Source organism: Triturus cristatus, chromosome 9 (assembly GCF_964204655.1).
Source record: "Triturus cristatus chromosome 9, aTriCri1.1, whole genome shotgun sequence".
In the NCBI taxonomy this organism is placed as follows: domain Eukaryota; kingdom Metazoa; phylum Chordata; class Amphibia; order Caudata; family Salamandridae; genus Triturus; species Triturus cristatus.
The window spans coordinates 585,504,437-585,527,344 of record NC_140592.1 but is presented as its reverse complement, the minus strand read 5'-3'; the positions used below and the strand labels follow the sequence as shown (position 1 = coordinate 585,527,344).

The following is a 22,908-nucleotide window of genomic DNA, read 5'->3' as shown; positions in this document are numbered from 1 at the left end:
CACGGGCAAACCACACTATGGGGTATTCCACCAATCACAGGGCACCGAAAATGTGGCCTCTGCAAAGCCTGTGCCATGACTGTGGACATCACTGAATTTTCACACAATGGTCAAAACTATACACTACAGGAGCATAGTAACTGCAACACCAGTGGGGTTATTTATGCAATCATTTGCCCTTGTGGCTTTATGTGTATAGGACAGACCAGCCAGAAAGTCAAATGTCGAATCCTCCAACATTGTAGCCGTATACGCTGCATGGTACAAGGTGCACCACTAGTAGAACACTTCAAGAGGTTCGAACACACACCAGAAAGTCTCAAATGGTGGGTCGTAGAAAAGGTGAAACCCAATCCAAGAGGAGGTGACTTTGCTAACATTCTTAGTAAAAGGGAATGTAGATGGATACATTCTCTTGATACGATCACACATGGCCTGAACGAATTTGAGGAGATAGGGAGACAGGTCTCAATATTGGGTATTGTATAGACCCCACTCTGCTATACTCTAGGTGCCCATTTGGCCTTTTCATCTCATGTAAACACACCGGACACGACATCCTTACTTTGTATCCTCCAACTACCTATAACGTGATTCAATGGATCCCTGTATGAATGTATCCTTGAAGTTGACAGGGACATCCATTTGGGTGGGAGCCTCTATCCATGCACAACGTTATTAATTTTAATGTTTTTTGAATTATACATATTCTGTGTGAAAACTGTATATACTATTTATTCATCTCCTTCAATTAATTCTCGGATGAATGAGGTTTTTGTAAGTAACACAGTCATCAATATATGTTGGAGCTTCTATTCATGCGCAACGTGTCTTGAATCATGAATACATGGATGTACTGTAATTTCTCTGAATTATTAAATCACACTTGGTTCTTACTATGCCTTGGCAATCTTAACCAGGGACTCCCCCCCCCCCCCCCTTACACATCCCGCCGGATCGATCATACCCTATTCAATTAGTTAACCACCTCGCCAATTGAACCTTTCTTCACACTCCCGGTCGGGATAGTCTTTCATCCCTGTCCGTTCCGTACCGGCGGCGTCATCCCGGTGTGAATGACGTCGCGCACGGTTTATCCCTTGGAGTGGCGGCCGCTACCTCCCTTCGAGCCAACTCACTTTGGGAATTGCTCTCGGCCGGACCACAGGTAATTACACTGACTGGGAGCGCTGGACTTCTTCTACCGCCTCCTTCCCCCCCCTTTTCAAATTAATCTAATCAACTCACGTTTCGGCCTTAACTAATTCACGCTTCGGCTCCTTTCAGATTGACTTGGCCTTGAATGCCCCGGACACGGTCCAAACAGAACAGGAGATTGGTTTCCCTTGTAATTACTACGAGGTAAATGTACTCGATTCTACGTCAATGGACAATAATGCTTTGTCAATCCCATACTTTCGAGGGGCCGCTTAACTAATTGAACTATCGCCTTTAACCCTAGGCAACTTATTGACGCACATCATTGAGTGATTGCTGGGCCGACTAATCGACGGACCCTGACATACTAGGACCTTGGTTTAACTGACCTTGACGGGTAAGCCCTGCCCCGGGTTCCTTGTTTTTAATCATTTTAATCCCCAATGCAGTACCTGACTCACCCCCCCTCTTTTAATTCACTACTTAGATCCTTACAAGAGTTGGTTGCCCCTTTTTCGTCCTGAGGAAGATCCGCACGGCCGAGGTTTAAATTACCCTCGCGGCCACAAGACGGATCGAAACGTCGACGCCCCTAGTACCTGGCCTGGACCACACATGCTGTTTTCTTTGAAAAAACGTGCACCACAAGAAATTATATTTGTATGAAATGAAATGTAAATTTGTATCCTTATCATACATGTGGCCAGTCCCGAAGGAACGGTGAATTACAACCGTTTCCATTTCTGTTTAGAACATATCAACCTCTATCTCCTATGTCACTACTTTGAAGTCTTTTCACATCCCCTTTCCACTTGAGCACTTTCTCCCCGCACGTTCCACCTGGAGCAACCCTCTACATTGAGTGCTTTATGATTGTACTACTTTGATTTATGAAAACGATTACATTAGTATTGTATACCATTGGCATGAAGAATTAAATGCATGGTTGAGTAAAACATTGGGTACTGCATTTTTACTGTTCATACATATTATTGTATTCATTACTTTGAGCGGGTGCGGCTGCACGTGATCAACGCTCATGACTAATTGGTAATTCTATGAAATACAAGGAGTATTGACTGATCCTTTTCTAAAGTAGGTCTAGGACTAATAGTTTGCCCTGGCACTGCTTAAAGCAGCACTCCAGGCCCTTGCGAGGATCTCTACCAGTCTTGAATAGGAAAGTCCGAAGTTCAGGGTCAAGGTTGGGAGTCATGCCAGCCTTGTTATCCAAAAAGGGTGTTGCACACTCAGATTTCATGAGATTGCGAGAATCTCTTTCGAGGGGTTTCCTTATCCAGGCCTTAATACATTTAGATACATGATCTAAAGGCCACCATTCTGAACCTCTAGGATGGGTGATCTTTGAGGGGTTAAACATCTCAGACCCTGACGGGTCTTTAAAAGAGTCAGAGTTGTTGCTAGATTGCCCCAGGTCCTCATCAAGGAGGTCATCATCAAATTTCTCTTGGGGATCAAGAACATATTCATCAGCCTCATCATCAATATCCAGAAAAGACCGGTAATCATCGTCATCTTCGATGATGTCTATTGTGCCGCGATGGACACCTGGTCATTGTGTGCCGTGAGGGACACCTGTGCTTTTTGCACCATGAAGGTCTCTCATTCTTTTGTGCTGCTCGGCCACCTAGGTCATTTGTAGCGCACAGGCTACCAATCGATAAAACCCTGTCGTTGGTAGCACGAAGTTTACCATGAGGCTCAATGTTTTTTGATTTTTTTAGGACCTTACCGCCTTTTTTGGGGAGAGCGCCTTGCTCCTCTTCAGAAGAGAGTGCTGGGTCTTCGCTAGGAACATCCCTTTTTCTTTGGGCAAGTGCTGCCTCCACAGCTTCCTTTAGGGAGGACTTTAATTGCCTCTCAAAGAGGTTCATCAGAGAGGTCTCAGTGAGAGAAGACTCATTACTAGGTTGAGAATCACCTTGAGACATAATGCCTTTGTAATCCCCTTTTTATTTTTTTTATTAAATAGAAGCCCCAGAGATGTTGCTTCAATAAGGTTTCCCTTTTAAAAATAAAATTGTTTTCTTTAAAAAACCTTATTGGGCAAGTTAATAATTTAATAAAATGACCAAGAGAAAGGATTGGTTTGAAAGCTGTCCTCGGTGTGGACGCATTGATTGTTTTAGCAAAAAAAGGTCAAAGCAAGTGCTCGAAAGTTGAATAAAACAGGTTTTTTATTTTTTGGGTTTTTTTAAATAAAGGGAAAAGAAGGGAACCCAACCATAAATTGGAAGGGTGTCAATGAACAGAAAGTTAAACTTACCAGATAAGGATAATATTATCTAAAGTGCAGCCTACGTGGATAGGCTTACTTACCATTCCAATGAATCTGAAAAAAATCAAGTTTAATCCTATACAATTACATCCAGAGACATTAAGTATAGGAGATAGGAAGAAGTTGTACTTAACTGTCCTGCTGCAGCGAATAAAAGAGGAACATAGTTGGTTGCCATGGCGCTTTGTTATTGTTATTTGGAATGTTTTATCTATGATGTACTTGTTACACTTTTAAAGGGCTGCATGTCTTGGGCAGCAATAAAAGTTATTGCATAATGTAGCCTCCGGTCTTGTAATGAAATCCTACTTTAAATAGTCCCTTTTTCAATGCCCCAGTGAAACATTTTTTTTAATTAGAAGTAGATTTCCTTAGCATCTCCGGCCTCTGCGCCCTCCTCATGCCTGCGTAGAGACACAAGCCTCTAACTTTTGTTTTTGTCAAGTTTTAAATGAAATATTGTTTTTGTTTTTATTTCTTTCCATACTTAACGTTGTTAAGTCAAGTGGCAGCCCTTCAGTTCAGTTGCACAGCTGTTCCTTCGTTTGCAGCGTTTTAAGTATGAGGATTGGCCTTGACAAATCATATTTCTCGGCCACAAATGCAGAGAAGTCTGCAGTAGCAAGTCCCATGCACGGGGTGGGAAGTAGGCTTGACTGGGTGTGGTTAGCCTTGTTGGTTTGTGAATGCTCCCAAACCCATATGTGTGTTGGAATTCCCTCGCTGAAATATGGTAATTCCCCAACCTGATAATGCTGTGGGATTTACCCTTCTGGGATGGGGAGGGGAACTGAGGCCATCTAGATTTGGTTGGAGTGTGGGGGGTAGAGCTTTCTCCATTGGAAATATATTTTTCCCTACAGAAAAACACGTGCATTTGTACGGCACACTATTTTCCCTGCGTATAATTGCACTCTATGTATACTTCAGCACAGGGAAAAATGGGAGCCCATTGAATGTGCCATCTGATATTTGCAATAGTACGCCTGGAGACCTGCACCTGGTTCGGCTTTTTAAGCATACTGCAGAGAATGTTGGTGTATTCCAAAATATGGTAAGATTTGCATCTGTTCATAGGCGTACATTTTCATTTGCAAATGTACTTCTTTTTTTGTGAAATGCCCCCTGGGGCTCTGGTAAGGATGCTGATCTCTGTAGAATTCACACCATAATTTCTTCAGTTTTTCCCCGAATTGAGCTGCCATAAGACTGAATACTAATTTAATAAATGACCAAACTGTAGCAACTGGAAAACATCCCATGTCAGAGTTGGTTGTTGGAGTTTTGATTCACTGCAAAATACTGGAGTGCTGTTGTTTGTTATGGAGAACAAAAAATGTAATGGAAGTGCATGAGGAAACATTTCTAAGTGAATTCATTGAGATTTCAGTTTTCTTGTTTGTGTTATTAAGGAGAAGTGAACCAACTTACCCTTGATTTATGGATCAATCAGGCAGTAGATAAGTTGGGCCCTAGAGAACAATACAACCTAGGAGACGACTAGTTACCTCGCCATGGTATACGGCAGAGAGAAAGCTTTTTAAAATCAAATGTCGATGCCAGGAACGGATCTGGAGATCTGACTATAGTGCTGAGCACAGGAAGGAATATAGTAGAACCTTGGAGGAATATAAATCTATAATAAAACAGGCCAAGACGGTGTATTTTACAAAAAAAATTCAAGAGGCCATAAATTCCTCTATGGAACTATTTAAAATAGTATCTACCCTAACTAAGAGTCCTTATGACAATCTTTTTTCCAGATCAAAACTTTATTGACAAACTGGCTCTTTTTTTTCAACAAAAGGTTCAAGTAGTCTATAATGAACTTCAAAATTTACTGGTAAATCTGGAAAAAGATAAAAGGAAATTAACGGAGGTCTCTGCGACCCTGAACTGTCTGTCCCAATTTTCTCCCATAAGTGAAAAACAGGTCAGTGACCTATTAAGTCAGGTTCACCTCTTGACCCTTGCCCCCCCCCACCCCTTCCCCCACCCCATATATTCCATTTGGCTCCTAAAGAGATAAGTGCCTCTGCGGCTCCTCTCTTAAATGAGGTTATAAGATCTGGAGTCTTTCCTGTGAGATGGAAAAAGGCCTGTATAAGACCTATTCTTAAGAGACTCATTGGACCCTCAGGATATCAAACATTACCGTCCCATATCCTGTCTCTCTTTGCCATCTAAAATACTGGAGAAGGCCATGAACCAGGAGTTAATGGAATTTGTAGATCTAAATAGTTCTCTGGATTCTACGCAGCACGGTTTCAGATCACGACATTCTACAGAATCTGCATTAATTATGGCGATGGAGGAAATTTGCAGGGCAATGGATGGGGGTGGTAGAGTTGTCTTAATCTTACTCGATTTAACGGCAGCTTTTGACACCGTAAACCACAGGGTCTTATTGGAAAGGCTTAAAATAGTGGGAATTGGAGACACCGCATTAGCTCTACTCCGGTCCTTTTTGGACTCCAGAGTACGACAAATTAATTGGAAAGAAATTCAATCTGAAGAGTTTTTCCTCCCATGTGGAGTCCCTCAGGGATCCGCGTTATCCCCTACATTGTTTAATCTGTATGTGACGCCACTGGCAAAACTAATAAAAGATCAAGGTTTAAAATTGGTGTTGTATGCTGACGACACCCAGATAGTGGTGTCTCTTACACAGAGTGTGGCATTTACAGCGGAGCGATTCAGAAATTACCTCTCTAGTGTTATGAGCTGGATGAACATTTTCTAAAGCTCAATGCAGAGAAAACTGTGGTGATTGAATTTGGCCAAAAACCCTCTATCTGGAATCACACATGGTTGCCTCCAGAAGCAGGCACTTGTCCAGTCCCGGCACAAAAAGTAAAAAATTTAGGTTTCCTGCTTGACAAAGATCTAACACTCACCTCTCAAGTCAATCGGGTCACCTCGGCTTGTTTCTTTACGATCAAGGTCCTACGAAAAATATTTGCTTTTCATACCTTTTTTCATTAAGAAAAACAGTAGTAGGAGCCTTAGTTTTATCTCGTATCGATTATTGCAACGCATTGTATGCCGGGATTGGAGAAAGACAGCTCTCCAAACTCCAGTCGTTACAGAACGCTGCTGTAAGAGTACTGTTAGACCTTTCGAACCACCATCTGACGTCAACTGGCATAAGGCTTCTTCACTGGCTCCCTGTACGTCGAAAGGTGCAGTTTAAGGCTCTATGCCTAGTACATAAAGCTGTAAACGGAGGAGGTGCAGAGGACATGAAATCTCTTTTTCCCTGTTATGTACCGCCTCGTACATTAAGATCTGGCAGTCTAGGTCTGGTTTGCCTACTTAAGATCAAGAGGGCCCGATGGGCTGGCAAGGCTTTTTCATTTCAAGCAGCAAAACTGTGGAATTCTATACCTACAGAGCTACGACTAGGAACAAATAAGACTCTGTTTAGAAAGGCCTTAAAAACCTGGCTATTCACTAAATCCTAGACTGGATGTAGCTAATCTTTACCCTCATACAGCGCCAAGACACCTCGGCAAAAGTGCGCTTAATAAATAATTCAGTCAGTCAGTGCATAATAGGAGGTGTTTATCTGTATCCAGTTGGTCTTCACACTCTGCTTCACTCTTGCACCAGATTTTATTCAACCCCAAGAGGCATTGAACCTTTCTTGCTCTTGTTGTTGAGGTTTTGCTTGAGGGTAATTCAATCAACAAGTGGACCTAACCACTTTACTTAGGCACAGGCATTCGAGTAACAAGTAAAAGAAAGTGGATGTTAATGCTTAGAAATCACTATGAATATCAGGCTTCTGCGGAATCCTTGTGCAGGGAACATATGTAGTAGAGTGCCCAACTTGCTGACCTCCGTGTGAGCCCTTCTAGCACTTAAAAAGCAATTGCATGATTCAATTCTTGGCAAATCAGTTAATGCCCCTGTACCTTAAAGTATAACTGTGTAATCTGAACATGGAAATGTGTGCAGTGTGCTGTTATAGGGTTTTCACTGTTAATATATTGTTCCATTCATCTCCATCACTTCTCTATGTACTCATTATTTTGCCAGTTACAACTGTTGGATCTGCCACCCCACATTGTGCCATTATGTGTGACACATTAGCGGAACTCTTCACACAGTCACCCAATGAAGAGCCAATATTACATTGTGATCTAATAACCTTTACATAGAATAGGTTCCCAGCTGCTGTGTTGGAGGCGTTGTGCTCTGTGTCCCGTCAGGGTTTATATCCTTCCCAAGCCATGAAGAAGAGCTCAGAAGCCTTTATTTTTGTCTTCTGAAGAGGCTACAGAAGGTTTCTTACGAATTGATGGGATGAGTTCTAAGCCTTGCCCTTCTCTATTGCATCACACGTTTTTATTTTTATTTTAATTTTTTAATTTTTTTTATTCATTTTCTGTCGGACATAATTAACCGGTAGAGTTGCCACATTTTTCATCGCAACACGAATCGAATATGGTCTTACATTCAAAATGAGTAATTTCCTCGTTTGGCTGGGAACAGCCGATTCAAAAGCCCTCAAGTTTCTAGCAACTGTAAAGTGATCCTCTATTATTCCAAAATTCTAAAGACACGATCTATAGACAAGTTACTTTATTTTCGAGGACCAGTCTCTGTCCCGTTGCCACACCTTGTGTGGAGGAGTATTCTCTGGCTCCATTATCTAGCGGTTTCTCCTGGCTAGAAATGTGCCCTGCCCCACCAGGATCAATTCTCCTCTCATGCCCACAATCTCATCTGTGACACCCAGTAATATACTCTTGGGTGAGAAATTAGTAGATCTCCCTAGTAGGATGTACAATGTATAAATAACATTCCAGCAGTATCCTTCTCACATTGGGCATGTCCATGTCATATGTAAGAAGTCACCCATTCCTACCTGCTTCATTTGGAGATTGTCTTCCATCTGCTCCGCAGACTTCTTTTAGGAGTGAAATAAACCATGTGTAGACATTTCAGCAGTACCCATCATAATCTAGTGGATATCGCTACGTTACAGTGTGCAAGTATTGCATCCCTCCAGTTAGCCCCCTCTAAGGAAGTTGTCCTCCAGTTGTCCCCAAAGAGCTGTCAAGTTGATGGGGGGGATGTGTAGATAGGGAAACCTGTTGGCTTCAAGATTCAACCCAACCCAGGCTCTCTATGGTTAGCTGGGCCTCAAGGAGTCTGTATTCCGAGAGCAGTATCCCTCCCGTGCATTCCTTAATGTTAAGTATCTAAAAAAAATGAAGTCACTGGAGATCATATTCATCCTGTTGTGTGGTGAAGGGCTTAAAAAAAACTACCATCTACTACGTCACCCAGTCAGGATATCCTGATGTGATCTTAGAGGTTGCCTCACACCTTCAGTTGTGCCTCCAGGGCTCGTTTTGTGCTAATGAACAGACTGAAAGTTATGCTCTCTCTCCAACATCCGCACTATTTCACACAATGAAAGTTATATTTTTTTATTTCTATTTTTTTAGGTTAGCAGGTCTGCGCCGTGTTACTAGGTACAGTGTTTTTGGTCCAATACTGGAATCATAAACTGCTCTTAATAAATCATTATGGTGAATTCAGATTGATTTATGCCCGTACATTATTGTTGTGTGTGATATCAACACAAACCTGCTTTAAAAAACAGGATATACTCGGAAAACGACCCCCACTGTAGGTTCTTGGCGAGAACAACCATTCCTGTTTCGTTTAATTCACCATTTCCACCCACGCAGCGTTTATTATTAACAACCATCTTCTTGCTCTAAGGAAATTGAGGAAGATCGGAAGAAAGCTGAACAGGAGGGTATTGCGGTGACGACCCCCAGAAAGGTGAAACAGCCAGACGCCGAGCCAGACAAGAGGCGGAAGGATAAGGAGAATTTTTCAATCACTGTTGATCTTGTCAACTCCTCGGTAATTTGTTTCTTTTCATCTGCTTTAATCTGGAGTTTTTTTAATATGTGCAAATATAATTTCCAAGACGGCTTGGAGCAGCAATCTGATGGAAAATGTGTGTCCTGCCTCTGTTTATCAAATTTAAATTGCCAGTGTTGTGTTTTGTCAAATGAGTTGTTATCCCTACACTTGTTGAAGGGCATGTGTGTGTTTTTATTTTTATTTATTTTCTTCAGCCGTCCTTGTTGGAGCAGTGCTTTTTATTTTACGTTCAAATGACTTGTTCCTTTTGTGGTGATGGTGTTAAAAGGAGTTTAACTGAGGAATCGGTGCTAAGCGTAAAAGAATATAGCAGCAGAAATGTTTTTTTAGGTGCTGTTGTTTAACCCACAACTACCAGACTACAGCCTTTGTCCTTTCCCCAAAACCCCTCTTGCTTGCCGGACCATGAGTCTAGAGTTAAATCCCTCATCCTCCACCTCTGTGTGCTTCTGCTCATGAAAATCACTTCAAACGCCACCCCCGGCTCACCACACATCGAATGTACCTTGCTACTATTAGTTGTTTTCCTGCGTAAAATTCTAAAGTATCTGTGTTTATGTTGTATGTACTCCACAACTCCTGTGGCTATGTCTGCACTCAAAAATTCCTAAATAAATGCACATATCCCTGTAAATAGCCAGAGAAAATATATAGGGCCATATGTAGGTAAATTACATTTACCGATTCTTAAATACCGAATTTTACCGATTCGGTAGTTTTACAGAATCCTGAAATATGCCCCCTACATAGCAAAAGCCTAAATACCGGTCGGTAACGGGATATTTACCGAAAATCGGCCGTTACCGACCGGTATTTGGCTTCCTACATATGGCCCTATGTGTTGTTATTTTTTTTGGTCTGACTAGTGATTTGAGGGCCTAATTCGCAAAGACATTTGTTCACACAAGTTTACCTTCGGGGTTCATAGTGACAAATCACACACATAAATTCCCCTTTCACAGAATTAAAACTTGGTGGAATTTTAAGTGTGCAATGTATAGTGGAATTTCCCCCTTGTTATATTTGGTGTAATCTGAGGCGCAAATGTAAAGCAGATGCCCCACAGTGCAGTACGTTAGTGAGTATTGATATGCAGCTTGCTGGTACTACCCCACGCAGAAAGCATGCTTGCTTTTACAACTTCTCGATTATTAAGTGCATTTTCTCTGTGCTTATGGAGAGGTAACTATATGATATTTTAGAGGTGTAAGGGTTTTCTGAGGAAAACACAAAGGTCATGGCTAGAATGCTTACAAAAGGTATCCGCTACTAGCCATTGCTTGGGTCTGCAGTTGTGTCCATCATTTTCCGCTAACTGTGCCACTGCAGACAGAGACCAGCCATATGGAACTCAGCCATGATCCTTTTTTAATGCAAACAGTGAATCCCAAATTGACAACCAAAGTCTTCTCTGAATGGGAACAATAGCTATGCCAGATCGGTTTGGCTATCTCCAGCATCATAATTGAGGTACAATTTGAGTTATGTGGCGCAGTAAGCATGGGGAAAACATCTAGGTCACTGACACACTTAAGCTGACTCACTAAATAAAACACAAAGGTGAAGAGTGGAATGTTTGCAAAACATCTCAGCCACTAACAATCAGGGTTGCATCCTAATCCATATTATTTTGCCCACTGTGTCGCTACACACATGGCCTCTATATACAAACCAAACTTTGTCCCGCTCTAATCAATCTGCCCTTTAACTCCCCAGGTGTGCATCACTGCCACAGTGGAGACTGCTATGGGTAAGGATGCAAAGCCCTTCATATCCAGTTTTTTGTGACCGTGTTCATAAACCTGCTGGAACTTGTTGCTTTGACTCTGGGATGTCAAGCTCAGAACTTGAAGGGAGATTTTCGGTGAAGGGGGAGTGGCTGCTACACAGGCAAATATTGGGAAATAAATGGCATCATGTAATTTGTTCTGGAACATGCAGCGTTCCACGGATTCCAGTACAGCAAAATGTCAGGATTTAAATCTTCATTTATTCCCTGCTATACGAGAGCCTATCAAAATCATGTCCATGTATGTGCTGGCAAGATCCCCTCTCCCACTCCTCTTTTCCTGACCTTTTTTCTGACTGTGTCATCCACTGTTGACGGGTTCACCAGGATTGTAGCATTTCTTTTAAACAATGTTTTGATTCCCTGTGTATCCCCTTATGCAACTTGGGGTTGGAATTTGCTTATTGGTTAATTCAGCTCTTGTCTGAATGTACCTTCAAAGTAATCCATGAGACATGGGAAGAAGCTGGGATCCAAGGTCCAAAAAGAGGCCCCGTTGGCCCGCAAGCATTTTTTAATAGTGCATGAAAGCTGGCTAAGCAAAGAAAGATCTAATGTACTCCTGTTAGGCAAAAACCATGTTGACTTGGTAATATAAGATGACAGAATTCCTTATTTAGCCTAGTACAACTCTACTAGAGCTTCAAAATGTAAAATGGCAGTGTTGTTGAGCATTATTGAATGGTTTGAAGTGGTCAGTGGCGATCAATATTGTGAAATGATCTTCCTATGTAAAACTTGGGGCCTACTGTGAAGTGAAGGATTGTGCTGATTAGGCCAGAGTTCTTATGCCCTCCTTCATCATAAAGATCCTTCAAATATTAAAAGAATTTGGGATAAGTGATTTCCCAAGTGTGTCTTAATAAGAATAGCAAGTTTGGTTGCAATGTCTTTGCTCTTTTGATGAACGGGGGACTAATATCTGCTTTGAACTGAGCTCCTGTTTGAGTTCCCTAGTGTTGCCTGCCCATATTTGGCTAGACCTATCGGCAGCGGTTTGAAATGGTCAGTCACCACATCCCCCTCCACTGGCTTTGGGAGTTTGGAATCCGTGACAGTCCACTCACCTCGAACTCCACTTTTCTTTATGGCAGATCGTTTCAGCTGTCTCTTTCGTGATTCAGTTCTTTAATCAGAACCTAAATTGTGGTGTTCCTCAGAGAGCTATATAATCTCTTACTATTTAATCTCTACATAATCACTTTAGCAACCTGGTTCACTACAGTCGTATTGACCTGTTTTTGTAAGCAGCTGAAATGTATATTGTGTTAAAGATAACCAGGGATATTTGAGATGGCATTCGCATTCTACAGTTGGCTAACCAAGGATTAGTGATAGTCATCGCATGTTGAATGAGGATTAGATTGATATGTTTTGTCCAACTTGTCCCTCTTCTGTGAACTCTTTCTGGTCACTCTTCCAGGGACCAAAACCAGTATTGTCCACGTGTGTGAGAAAAACATTGGCTTAAAAATGGCCTCTACCTTCTCTGGTGGATCATGTCCGTGGGATACAAAGAGCTGCTACTTTCAGTTACACTCTTTGAAGCATATCTCATATCTGTTTCCATTTTCTCACAGGGTCCAGATTGTCAATGTGTTTGTTTCGTCACGTCTTGATTATTGTAATTTGATCTACCTTGGTCCCAGAGTACTTAATTAACCAGCTTTAACTCTCAAAATTATGCAACTAGATCGGCGTTGAGATAGAAGATAAGACCATATAATTCCAGTGTTGGCCTCCATACATTGGTTGCTTTTAAATCTGTTGATCTGGTCACAGAACCATATTCTCTTCATCAGGCTCTATTCCGAGCACCCTGGCTCAGTCTTCATCACGTAGCTGTATCATTAATGTCGCACAACATAGTCTTCCTTGCTGTTGCTAAAGTCCGCTGTCCAACTATTACGTTGTCACGCTTTTTAGGTCGAGCCTGGGCAGCGCATGCGTTGCTCTGCGAGGCATGCTGTATTGAGGTAGGGACTCAATACAGCACTCTCTGTCCTCATTTTTCATTGGCTTGTCGTTGTGTAGTGTAACCTGTGGCTGTTCATTGGCCAAAAGGCTTAGTAGTCCCTCCTTTGTTGCTTGGTAGGCTTTAACTACAGCCTCCAAGCACTATTTTCTCAAATAGCTTTGTCAGGACAACTCTCTCCTAACGTTTTTATAGCACGCATTTGCAATGCAATAGGTCTCGCCGTGCGAGAATTTAAGCTATTGGCATTGTAAATGACTGCCTTTTTTATTTATCTGTTTTAAAAGCAACACATACATTAAAGTCATTGTCATGTATAATGCCAATAGCTCAAACTCTCATAAATGCCAGACCTATTGCATTGCAAACACTTGTCCTGTTTTAGTGGCTAAGAAGTTAAATTCATTGCCCTTCCATCTTAAGCAGATTGTGGATTTCCGTAAATTCAAGAAGAGGATGAAGACATAGTTGCTTATGATGGTAATATTTTTCGATTTCTGGACTAGTTTCTTAGCGCCTTGACATCCTTTAGATTGAACGCAGCACTTTACAAAACACCTGCACTAAACAAGTCTGTGCTTTTGTCTGCATGGGTATAGAATGGAAGGCAAGCGAATTACCGGCTTTTTGAGATTGTGGTGTGCTCACTAATCAAGCATCCGCATGGACAGAAGGAAGCTAGTATTGTCTCTATGTAGTATGCCATGAATGCATGCAAATCTACATAGTACCTACAGTCCGTGTTCTATACGCGAGCTCTTGGCAATAATATACAACACACCTGCTTTCTAAAGAGTTTTTACTTTTCATCCTCTGCTGCCGCCTAGTGGTTGTAAAAAAATATTCACTTAAATCAGTAACGTTACATGTATGCGCTTAAAAAATACAATCTCCGTTGCACTGAAGCCTTGCATGACTTGCTTGTTTCTTCATACGGAGCCTTTTTGTGTAGAGCTTTACCACTGTGCTTAAATTTACGTATTTGTGACACCATGGTGAACTTTCTTTCCCACGAAGACATGATTTTCCGATTCTGTAGGCAGTGGTTAGAGTTGTGCGAGCCAACAAATTAACAAGGCGAGTCGAGGCAAGGGTGAAATGTACATAGCTTTGTGATTGCGATTACCTAATGGTGAATTTTTGTGATTCGCTATTAGGTAATTGTAAACCGCTATGTACAAAGGTGTGTTTCATACATTTAGCGATTCCCAGTGGGTCGCAGACAGATCTACTTCATTAATATTCATGAGGTACGTCTTGATTTACGACCTGTTGGGCATCGCAAAAATCACAGGCATGGTGGCCTGTTGGGCCACCACACTACCAGGTCTGTGATTGCTTTTCAATAAAACAGTTTTTTTTTTGTTTTTTTTAAATATGCAGCCCGTTTTCCTTAAAAGGAAAACAGGGTGCACATTAAAAAAAAAAAAAAAAAAACGTAATAAAAGAGTAGGTTGTGGTACATGGGATTACTGCCTACTCTTAAAAAAAATCTTTTTTTTACAAAGCATTCACAAAGAGGAAGGGGGGTCACTTGGGTACGCCTCCCTGTTTGCGAATGTGTTATCACCTACTTGAAGTAGGCTGTAAAATGCGAATGTTTGACAACTGCATTTTGGTCGCAAAACATTCATACATACCACTGCAAGTTGCTATTAGGAAGGGATAACCTTAACACGCCCCTTCCTAATACCAAATCACAAATTAATTTTTTAGATTCAGTAATAGGTTACTGAACAGCAAAATATGGATTTGTACATAGAAAAATGCTTTTTTTCTGGTCGTAAACGGCCCATTTGTGACCTATTAAAAGCATCGTACATCTGCCCAATTGGTTCATTTCGTAGAAAAGACCTGGGTACTGATTGTGTGCACCTTATTGACTCACAAGGCTACGACTGGATTTTTTGGGGTGGCCATTAGCAAATAGCGTTACCTCCTAGATATGCAGTCTGTGCTTGTGATGAGAACTTCTCCTTTTCTCCATCCGCATTGGACGCTAACTGCTAGGTCTCTTCTTTCCCCTCTAAGGCTGCTTCTGAACCATGTCCTCTTTATTGCCAGGGATGGGTTAAAGTGTGGAGTTTACCCTGGAAGCCATTAGGAAAAGGGACCATTCTGAGTTTGCTTAACCCTGAGTTCCCAGTAATTATTGTCTTGTCTTGACGGGAACCAGTGTGTAGAATGATTAAGCAAGAGAGCAGAAACTACCAATATATATACCCTGATTTTCATAGATATTTTAAGAAAGTTGGCTCCTATGTAATTCAGCCTTACCTAATGGATATCAGAGCATCAGAAGAAAGTGCGCATGCACCATATGGTGCATTGAGAGAAGCACAAGTCTTTGTTCTTGACTCGCTTCTCAAAGTAATAGATCTTGGACGTTGTCTGTAAGAAGGCAAACTTGAAGGATAAAACACTCTGAGAAAGACAGTCTACTTACAATTCATGTTAATATTAACTGTTCCCAATGTGGTGGTATTTTTCATGAAATAAAGTAACTTATTTCTTCCATAGACTGAAATATTTAGCTTTATTTCATGTTTGAGTTGACAAAAACCTCACCAGAAGGTAATAATGTTTAATGAAAGCCATGGAGAATCTGTTCGGTCAGTGAAGATGTTAAGCTGATTTTCCTGCCACTCCTACACAAAATCTAAAATTTCAGGCAGATTGCAAAATTATTCACTTTACAATGGGTTTATATGTTTCATTGGCTTAACTGTGTCTAGAAATTTGCAATATTGCATTTGTTCAAGGCAAAAAGAAACCTACAAAGAAACCTACAAACCTATCTCTGGGTCATATTGATCAGTAATAAACACCAAAATCCAGTGGCAAACAGTTCCAGGTTTAGGTTATCTTCCAAAGAGTTTGCGAAGCGCCTTGTCTGGGTTAATCAATCAATCAATGACACTTATAAAGCGCGCTACATACCCGTAGGGTCTCAAGGCGCTGGGGGGGGGGGGGGGGTGCCGCTACTGCTCGAATAGCCAGGTCTTCAGCTTCTTCCTGAAGGAGAGGTGGTCTTGGGTCAGGCGCAGGTCGGTCGGGAGGGAGTTCCAGTTCTTGGCGGCCAGGTAGGAGAAGGACCTTCCTCCTGTAGTCGCTCTTCGGATGCGGGGGACGGCGGCGAGGGCGTGGTTGGCTGATCGGAGGTGGCGCGTGGGAGCGTAGAAGTTGACTCGGCTGTTGAGGTAGCTCGGGCCTTGGTCGTGTAGGGCTTTGTGTGCGTGGGTGAGGAGGCGGAAGGTGATTCTCTTGTTGACGGGGAGCCAGTGAAGGTCTCTCAGATGTCCGGAGATGTGGCTGGATCGTGGGATGTCGAGGATGAGTCTGGCTGAGGCGTTCTGGATCCGCTGGAGTCTCTTCTGGAGCTTGGCGGTGGTACCGGCGTAGAGGGCGTTACCGTAGTCCAGTCGGCTGGTGACGAGGGCCTGGGTGACGGTCCTCCTGGTCTCGGTGGGGATCCACCAGAAGATTTTCCGAAGTATGCGTAGGATGTTGAAGCACGCCGAGGAGACGTTGTTGACCTGCCTGGTCATGGAGAGGGAGGAGTCCAGGATGAAGCCCAGGTTGCGTGCATGGTCTGTCGGTTTGGGTGCGGTGCCCAGGGCGGGAGGCCACCAGGAGTCGTCCCAGGCGGAGGGTGAAGAGCCCAGGATGAGAACCTCCGTCTTGTCCGAGTTCAGTTTCAGGCGGCTGGTCGTCATCCACTCGGCTACCTCTTTCATCCCTTCGTGCAGGTTGGCTCTGGCGGCGGCGGGGTCGTTGGTCAGGGAGAGGATCAGCTGGGTGTCGTCGGCGTAGGAGATTATGCTGAGGTTGTGTTTGCGTACGATGGCCGCGAGGGGGCTCATGTAGACGTTGAAGAGGGTGGGGCTCAGAGATGATCCTTGTGGGACGCCGCAGATGACTTCGGAGGCCTCTGACTTGTACGGTGGTAGGCGGACTCTCTGTGTTCTTCCGTCGAGGAAGGAGATGATCCATTCCAGCGCCTTGTCCTTGATTCCGATGTTGCTGAGGCGCCGTACTAGGGTGCGGTGGCAGACCGTGTCGAATGCCGCGGAGAGGTCTAGGAGGATGAGGGCCGCTGTTTCTCCATTGTCCATCAGGGCTCGGATGTCATCGGTGGCGGCGATGAGGGCGGTCTCGGTGCTGTGATTGGCTCGGAAGCCGGACTGTGAGGGGTCGAGGGATCCGTTCGTCTCGAGGAAGGCGGCCATCTGCTTGTTGACGGTCTTCTCTGTAAGTAAGCGCTATATTGAATGCAATCTCAATAACCATTCGCGAGCCACACGTAATGGTTTGAGATTCCCATGCAGTGGGCATGTTGTCAGGAGGACTGCTTCAACCACAGAAATCTTCGAAAGTCTGTATTATGTTACAAGTATGACAAGTAGGATTCTGTAGAGAGACTTTAAATGCTTAGTTCACAACTTCAACTGACATTGTTTGTCGAGGTTGGCATTTCTGATTACAGGTATGCTGGTAATGATGGCTCATTTAGGCTGGGTTGACTGAACAGAGCTTCTTTGATATTTATTTTCGAAATTGGAAGAAGGTTTTGAAATGTGTGTGTGTATGTGTATACTTATAAGTACAGAACTGGGAGAATTTTTTTTCATTTAATTATATGTCCTTGCATAGTTTTATTTTATTAACTTCAACTCAGCTGGATTTTCACACTGTCTGGAGTGAATATGGTCTGCTTAATAAGTTGTTTGTCTGATTGTTGGCAAGGTTTTCAGAGTTTTCACTCTCCCTCCCCTTAACAGTGTGTTAATAAGACTTTCAAAGTAAATATCTGATTTTTCAGCCTATTTGGTGCCCTACTTTAACCAAAAGTAACGAAGACTGGTCACATTTTATTATCTGAAAACGAGCTCGCCCCTGGACTCCTTCAAAATGAAAGGCTGTCTTGATTCCTCTGCATTGAACATCTAGCTATCCAATTTTTCTATATAATGGAAAACCTGATTTACCAATGAGTTTTAGTAGTTTAGTGTATTTTGGAGGGAAAAAAAGCTTTTATCCTTGGGTTTCTTTTGAAACTGACATGTTTTTTTCTCTTTACAGGAGAAACGTGCAATTACTGATAAGCGGTCTCCAAATTCGCCCCGTGATGCACCAAGTCCAGCTGACGCAGCATTTCCTCGCAGCCCCCCTCATAGGACCCCTGGTGGAGCAGGACCACATCAGTATGGGCGGTCACCCAATTTAGAGAGAGCTGATTTACCCATCTGGGAGGGCTCAGTAGGTGCAGGGGATGGTTTCCAGGGTGAGAGAGGACGCAGGAGCAGAGGTGGGAGGAGCAGAGGTAGTGAGAGAGTTAGTCGAATAGGTGGTGGCGACGACGGGGGAGGCAGGTTCAGTGAGAGGCAGGAGAGGGGAGGCAGATTCAGTGAAAGAGAGGCGAGGGGAGACCAGTTTGGCAGAAATGAGGAGAAGGGTCACAGGTTTGACGAGAGGGGAAGCAGTGATCCCGAAGAGCGGGTGGGCAGACTTACTGAGCGGGAAGAAAGGGAAGGTGTGTGTGAACGAGTGGAGCGAAGCAGTAGATTCAGTGAAAGGGAACGTCAAGGAGGCAGGGTAGCTCATAGGGGTGACAGATTCACCGCAAGGGAAGAGATGGGAGGCCGAGTTGGCGACCAAGGAGGTAGACACACTGAGCAAGAGGATTGGGAAGTCAGTGAGAGTGTGGTGAAAAGGGTTGGACGTCTTGGGAAACAGGGTGGTCAAAGGGACAGGGGTGGCGGGGGTGGTAGTGGAGTACCGGAGAAAGGCAGTGGAAGTGACGAGTGGGGTAGTGGTGGAGGTGACAGCAACGAGTGGGGTGTTTGTGGTGGTATTGAGTGGGCAAGTGGAAAGGAGGGTAGAGGAAGAGGAGGGAGAGGTCGAGGGCCAGAAGGAAGGGGTGGTCCTGTGAGGGCAGGGCGAGGTGGTGATATTGCCTTCACTGATCAAAGAGGAGGTGACAGTGTTGGCCTTGGATCTAGTGTTGAAGGTGGTGGAGTCGTTGGTCCTGAACGTAAAGTCAAGGTAAATCCTTCAAAGTGGAAAGTGCTTATAAAATTAGCTGAACCGTGTTTTCATTTGTTTTTCTTTTCTGAAAAGAAAATGTTTTTTAGGAATGGTTCAGCATGTTGGAGTTTCCATCAGCTAAGATGAAGGGTTATGTAAGAGCAGTTGCCATTTGGTTGAAGTGCTCCAGTGATGACTTAAGTTCTGTGCCATTTTACAGCTTTGCTAATCATGTGGGAAAGACTCTCTGCTGTCCAGGTCCTGGGGTTTCACTATGTTAGTATTAACAGAAGAGAGAGGTTTTCATAGACACCCTCCTATGGTGGTGTGCTAAAACTGTGTTCCTCATCGGTGTCCAAACAGGACATACAGTTCTTAGTTTTTTGCCTGTCCCTTATTCACCGGTGTCCTGTGGTCCGAGCATCAACATTCTTACACTTCCATTATTCTAGTTTGCTCGTTCGTTTTGATGGAACTATAGCAGGGCACTTATAACTAGTCAAAAGTATTTGCCGTTTTTCCTTATCTGTGGCCTGTCTCGACACAGATGAAAATAGTCTGTTTAGATTGTGTTCCTCCACTCTATGCATGTATTTATTATTTTTATTTTACGGGGTTTTATATAGCGCAAACTTGACTCTGTGGTATCGGGTATCAGAGCGCTTTACATAGCGCCAGTTACGTTACATGAGGACACATTAATTTTTGTTAGGTGCGGGGCGATGGAGTGATTTTTCCCAGAATCCCAGGATGTTCAGTGTCATTGCCGAGACTCGAACCCGGTTCCCCAGATTCGAGGTCGACCACCCTAGCCGTTAGGCCAACTCTTCTCCCCCTCTCTTTGTGTATGTTTGCATAGTGCAAACCTAAACAAAAGGCAACCCGCATGCGCTATGCATGGTCCAAAGCCAACATACAGGCAACATGTAATTGGAGAGGCACCTCAGGTCTGAGAGTGAAGGCAAATTGTTACTTACTTGTGATGCACTGTTCTTTAAAGATCTGTATTTTCAGATCTTTCCTAAATTGAAGCAGGGTTGGGACAGCCTTGTTGGATACAGGGATATTGTTCCAAATCCTGGGCGCATGAATTGAAGAGCGGTCTTTCTTTATTGCACTTGCTTTGTTTCTATTCTAATTGTGTCCTGGTTGCCACTGCCAAGAGTGACTGGAGGTGGTGAGCTTGTCAACCAGATAAGCAGGGGCTTCAGGTTGCGAATGCTTTGTACGTGATGCAGCTGGTTTTAGATTTGGTGGTTGCTGGCAGGTGGAGCCAGAGGACTGCAAGGACTTTCCAGAGAGGGAGGGAAAGCGAGAGAGATGCACGCACACATCTAAACAAGTGTCCCAGGAGGATTGATTCAACCCTCCGTGGATCCAAAAACCCAGCATGCCATCCCCTTTTTCCTTTACTTACTTGACAGGTAATACATTTTGTGTAGGCCACTGATGAGATTTCCTGTTCTCTGTAGTGAATTCTGCCGCACATTTCCAGGGTTTTCGAGTCTTGCAAAAGGTAGTGGTAGGCAGCGGTTCACCTTTTTTGCACTGAAAAAGAAAAAAAAGACATGATTTTTTTGTTTCAGTGATTGCAGATAATTTACTTTTTAGGTCTCGCCTGGCGAACGCAGCGCGAAGCGCTGTCGCCAGCGAGATCTATTGTTGCTGACTTGCCTCGGAAGTGGGACAGGAGATGGGCACGCGCATGGTCTCGGCGGATTTGAGTTGGTGTACGCGCTTGCTTGGTGTACGCGTTGCTCGCTTGCTTGCGCTTGCTTGGTGTACGCGTTGCTTGCATGTCGCGGATTTCAGTTGGTGTACGCGCTTGCTCGTGCTGGTGTATGCGTTGCTTTTAGGCATATTATAAACGTCTGCATTTAAAAATCACGTCGTGTGGCGCTGGTGTACGCGTTGCTTTTAGGCATATTATAAAAGTCTGCATTTAAAAATCACCTCGTGTGGGCATATTATAAACGTCTGCATTTAAAAATCACGTAGTGTGGGCATATGTTTGACAATAGCATCTGTTTATCTGGTGCTTGGCATCACGTTTCTTTAATTTGCTTCCTGCTTTGTTATACAATTCACGTCGCGTAGGCATATTGTAAACATCTGCATTTAAAATTCAGGTTGCGTTTGTCGCTTGAGCAATTGCACTATTCCTGTTCCTATAAAGCGTTTTAGCGATTGCGTATTATTTCATTGGTAAACTGCTTTTGTGAGGAAAATATATTTTTGCTCTTCGTGTTTGGCGCTAACACAGGTAATGTTTACTTGTATGTAAAGTACATTTTACCGAAGACTTTCAGGTTAATGCCTATTAGTTTCTATTACTTTAAAAACTTACCACAATGCACTTGCCTGTATTTATTTGCCGCTTTATGAACGTTGTTTACACGTACTTTGTTTAGCTTATGTGCGCATTATCTTTACCTAACTTATTGATAGCGTTTAATTTACTTGTTGTGGTTGATTTTTTATTTTTTGCCAGGTTGCTAAACATTAGACGTTCTTCGTTTATCTTGCGCGCATAATTTGATTAACTAGCTTATTTATAGCATGTTGTTTACTTATGTGCTTGCTTTGTAATTAATTGTTGGTTTGAGGAGCATGGTTTAAACGTACTTGCTTTAGCTTGCGCATATGATATTTTTACCTGGCTTAATGATGGCGTGTTATGTACTTGTTGTGCAAAACCTATTAATAAGCACATATTTATTCAGTTCTATGCTAAAGCTTAGTTTGCAATATACATATTATTGCTTACAACATGTTTCGTTTCAATGTGTAATGCTTTTTAAAATACAAGATAGATAAGGTTGCTTTTATATTCAGAAGCATCTATTTTTACGCCAATATATATACAGCGCTATTAGCTTTGAAGATAATAAAATAACAATGCACCTGTAACCAATATGTTTTACTATTTATCGTACAATATACTAAGAACATTTAATTTGTACATACATAGTTTTGCTAATGCTGTTATACCACCAAAGCGTAATACTCATGACTGAAAACCTGCATGTTGTGTCTTTAGAAATATTTAGTAATTTTGTATTACACCTCCCTGTTATGTTATGCGCATGCTGTAGTCTATGCTACGTTAATAAGCATCTGTTACTGTTGCATTCAAAAACATTTTCCAAACCGAGTACCTCAGATTTAGTAGATATTATAAGCAGGATGCATTTCATTTTCCAAATTTCCTCTATATTTTTGCTCTCCGCTTTTCTTTCACCTTTCGGTTTTCCCATATGTTTTTGTCGCTCTGTCTTCTGCCGTATATTAGTTATTAATTAACTAGATTTAGGTGCCCACATGTACCTTTCTTTTACTACTACATATACCTATACTCCGTTTTACCAGTCCACCTTGTTTTATATTATAGCAACGAAACCATATACAATTAGAACTCTCCATCATGCTGCAATTCCTAACATGCTACACACCTACTACCCAGCATTCCCCCGGCATTCCCCAAATTGCTTACTATACAACTGTCTATCTTACTGCTACTTTCGATTACATTTGCTACTGTCCTCACCGCGCCTTTATTAAACTGAATTCTCCACTACTTTCCCAAAATTTCAGCCAAAACTCCATTTGCATTTCGTATTTATCCCTTTGCACTCTCCTACCAACACTACTATTTAAGTATAATCCTTACCCCCTTGCGACCTAGCTCTTACTCTGTCTGCAGTACATAAACACTGCACCACGAACGCCGTAACTACGCCATGTTCGAGG

General features: G+C 42.8%; 1 protein-coding gene across 4 annotated transcripts in view; it reads left to right on the top strand.

Moving 5' to 3' along the window:
• The window catches only part of CCDC9 (coiled-coil domain containing 9), a 347,944-nt gene that overhangs the window by 57,422 nt on the left and 267,614 nt on the right, over positions 1–22,908 (top strand). For all 4 annotated transcript variants that reach the window (XM_085625629.1, XM_085625627.1, XM_085625628.1 and 1 more), the window contains exons 4-5: positions 9,197–9,343; positions 18,214–19,176. In XM_085625629.1, coding sequence (XP_085481755.1) covers positions 9,197–9,343; positions 18,214–19,176 — 1,110 coding nt within the window. The remainder of the gene's footprint in view (positions 1–9,196; positions 9,344–18,213; positions 19,177–22,908) is intronic.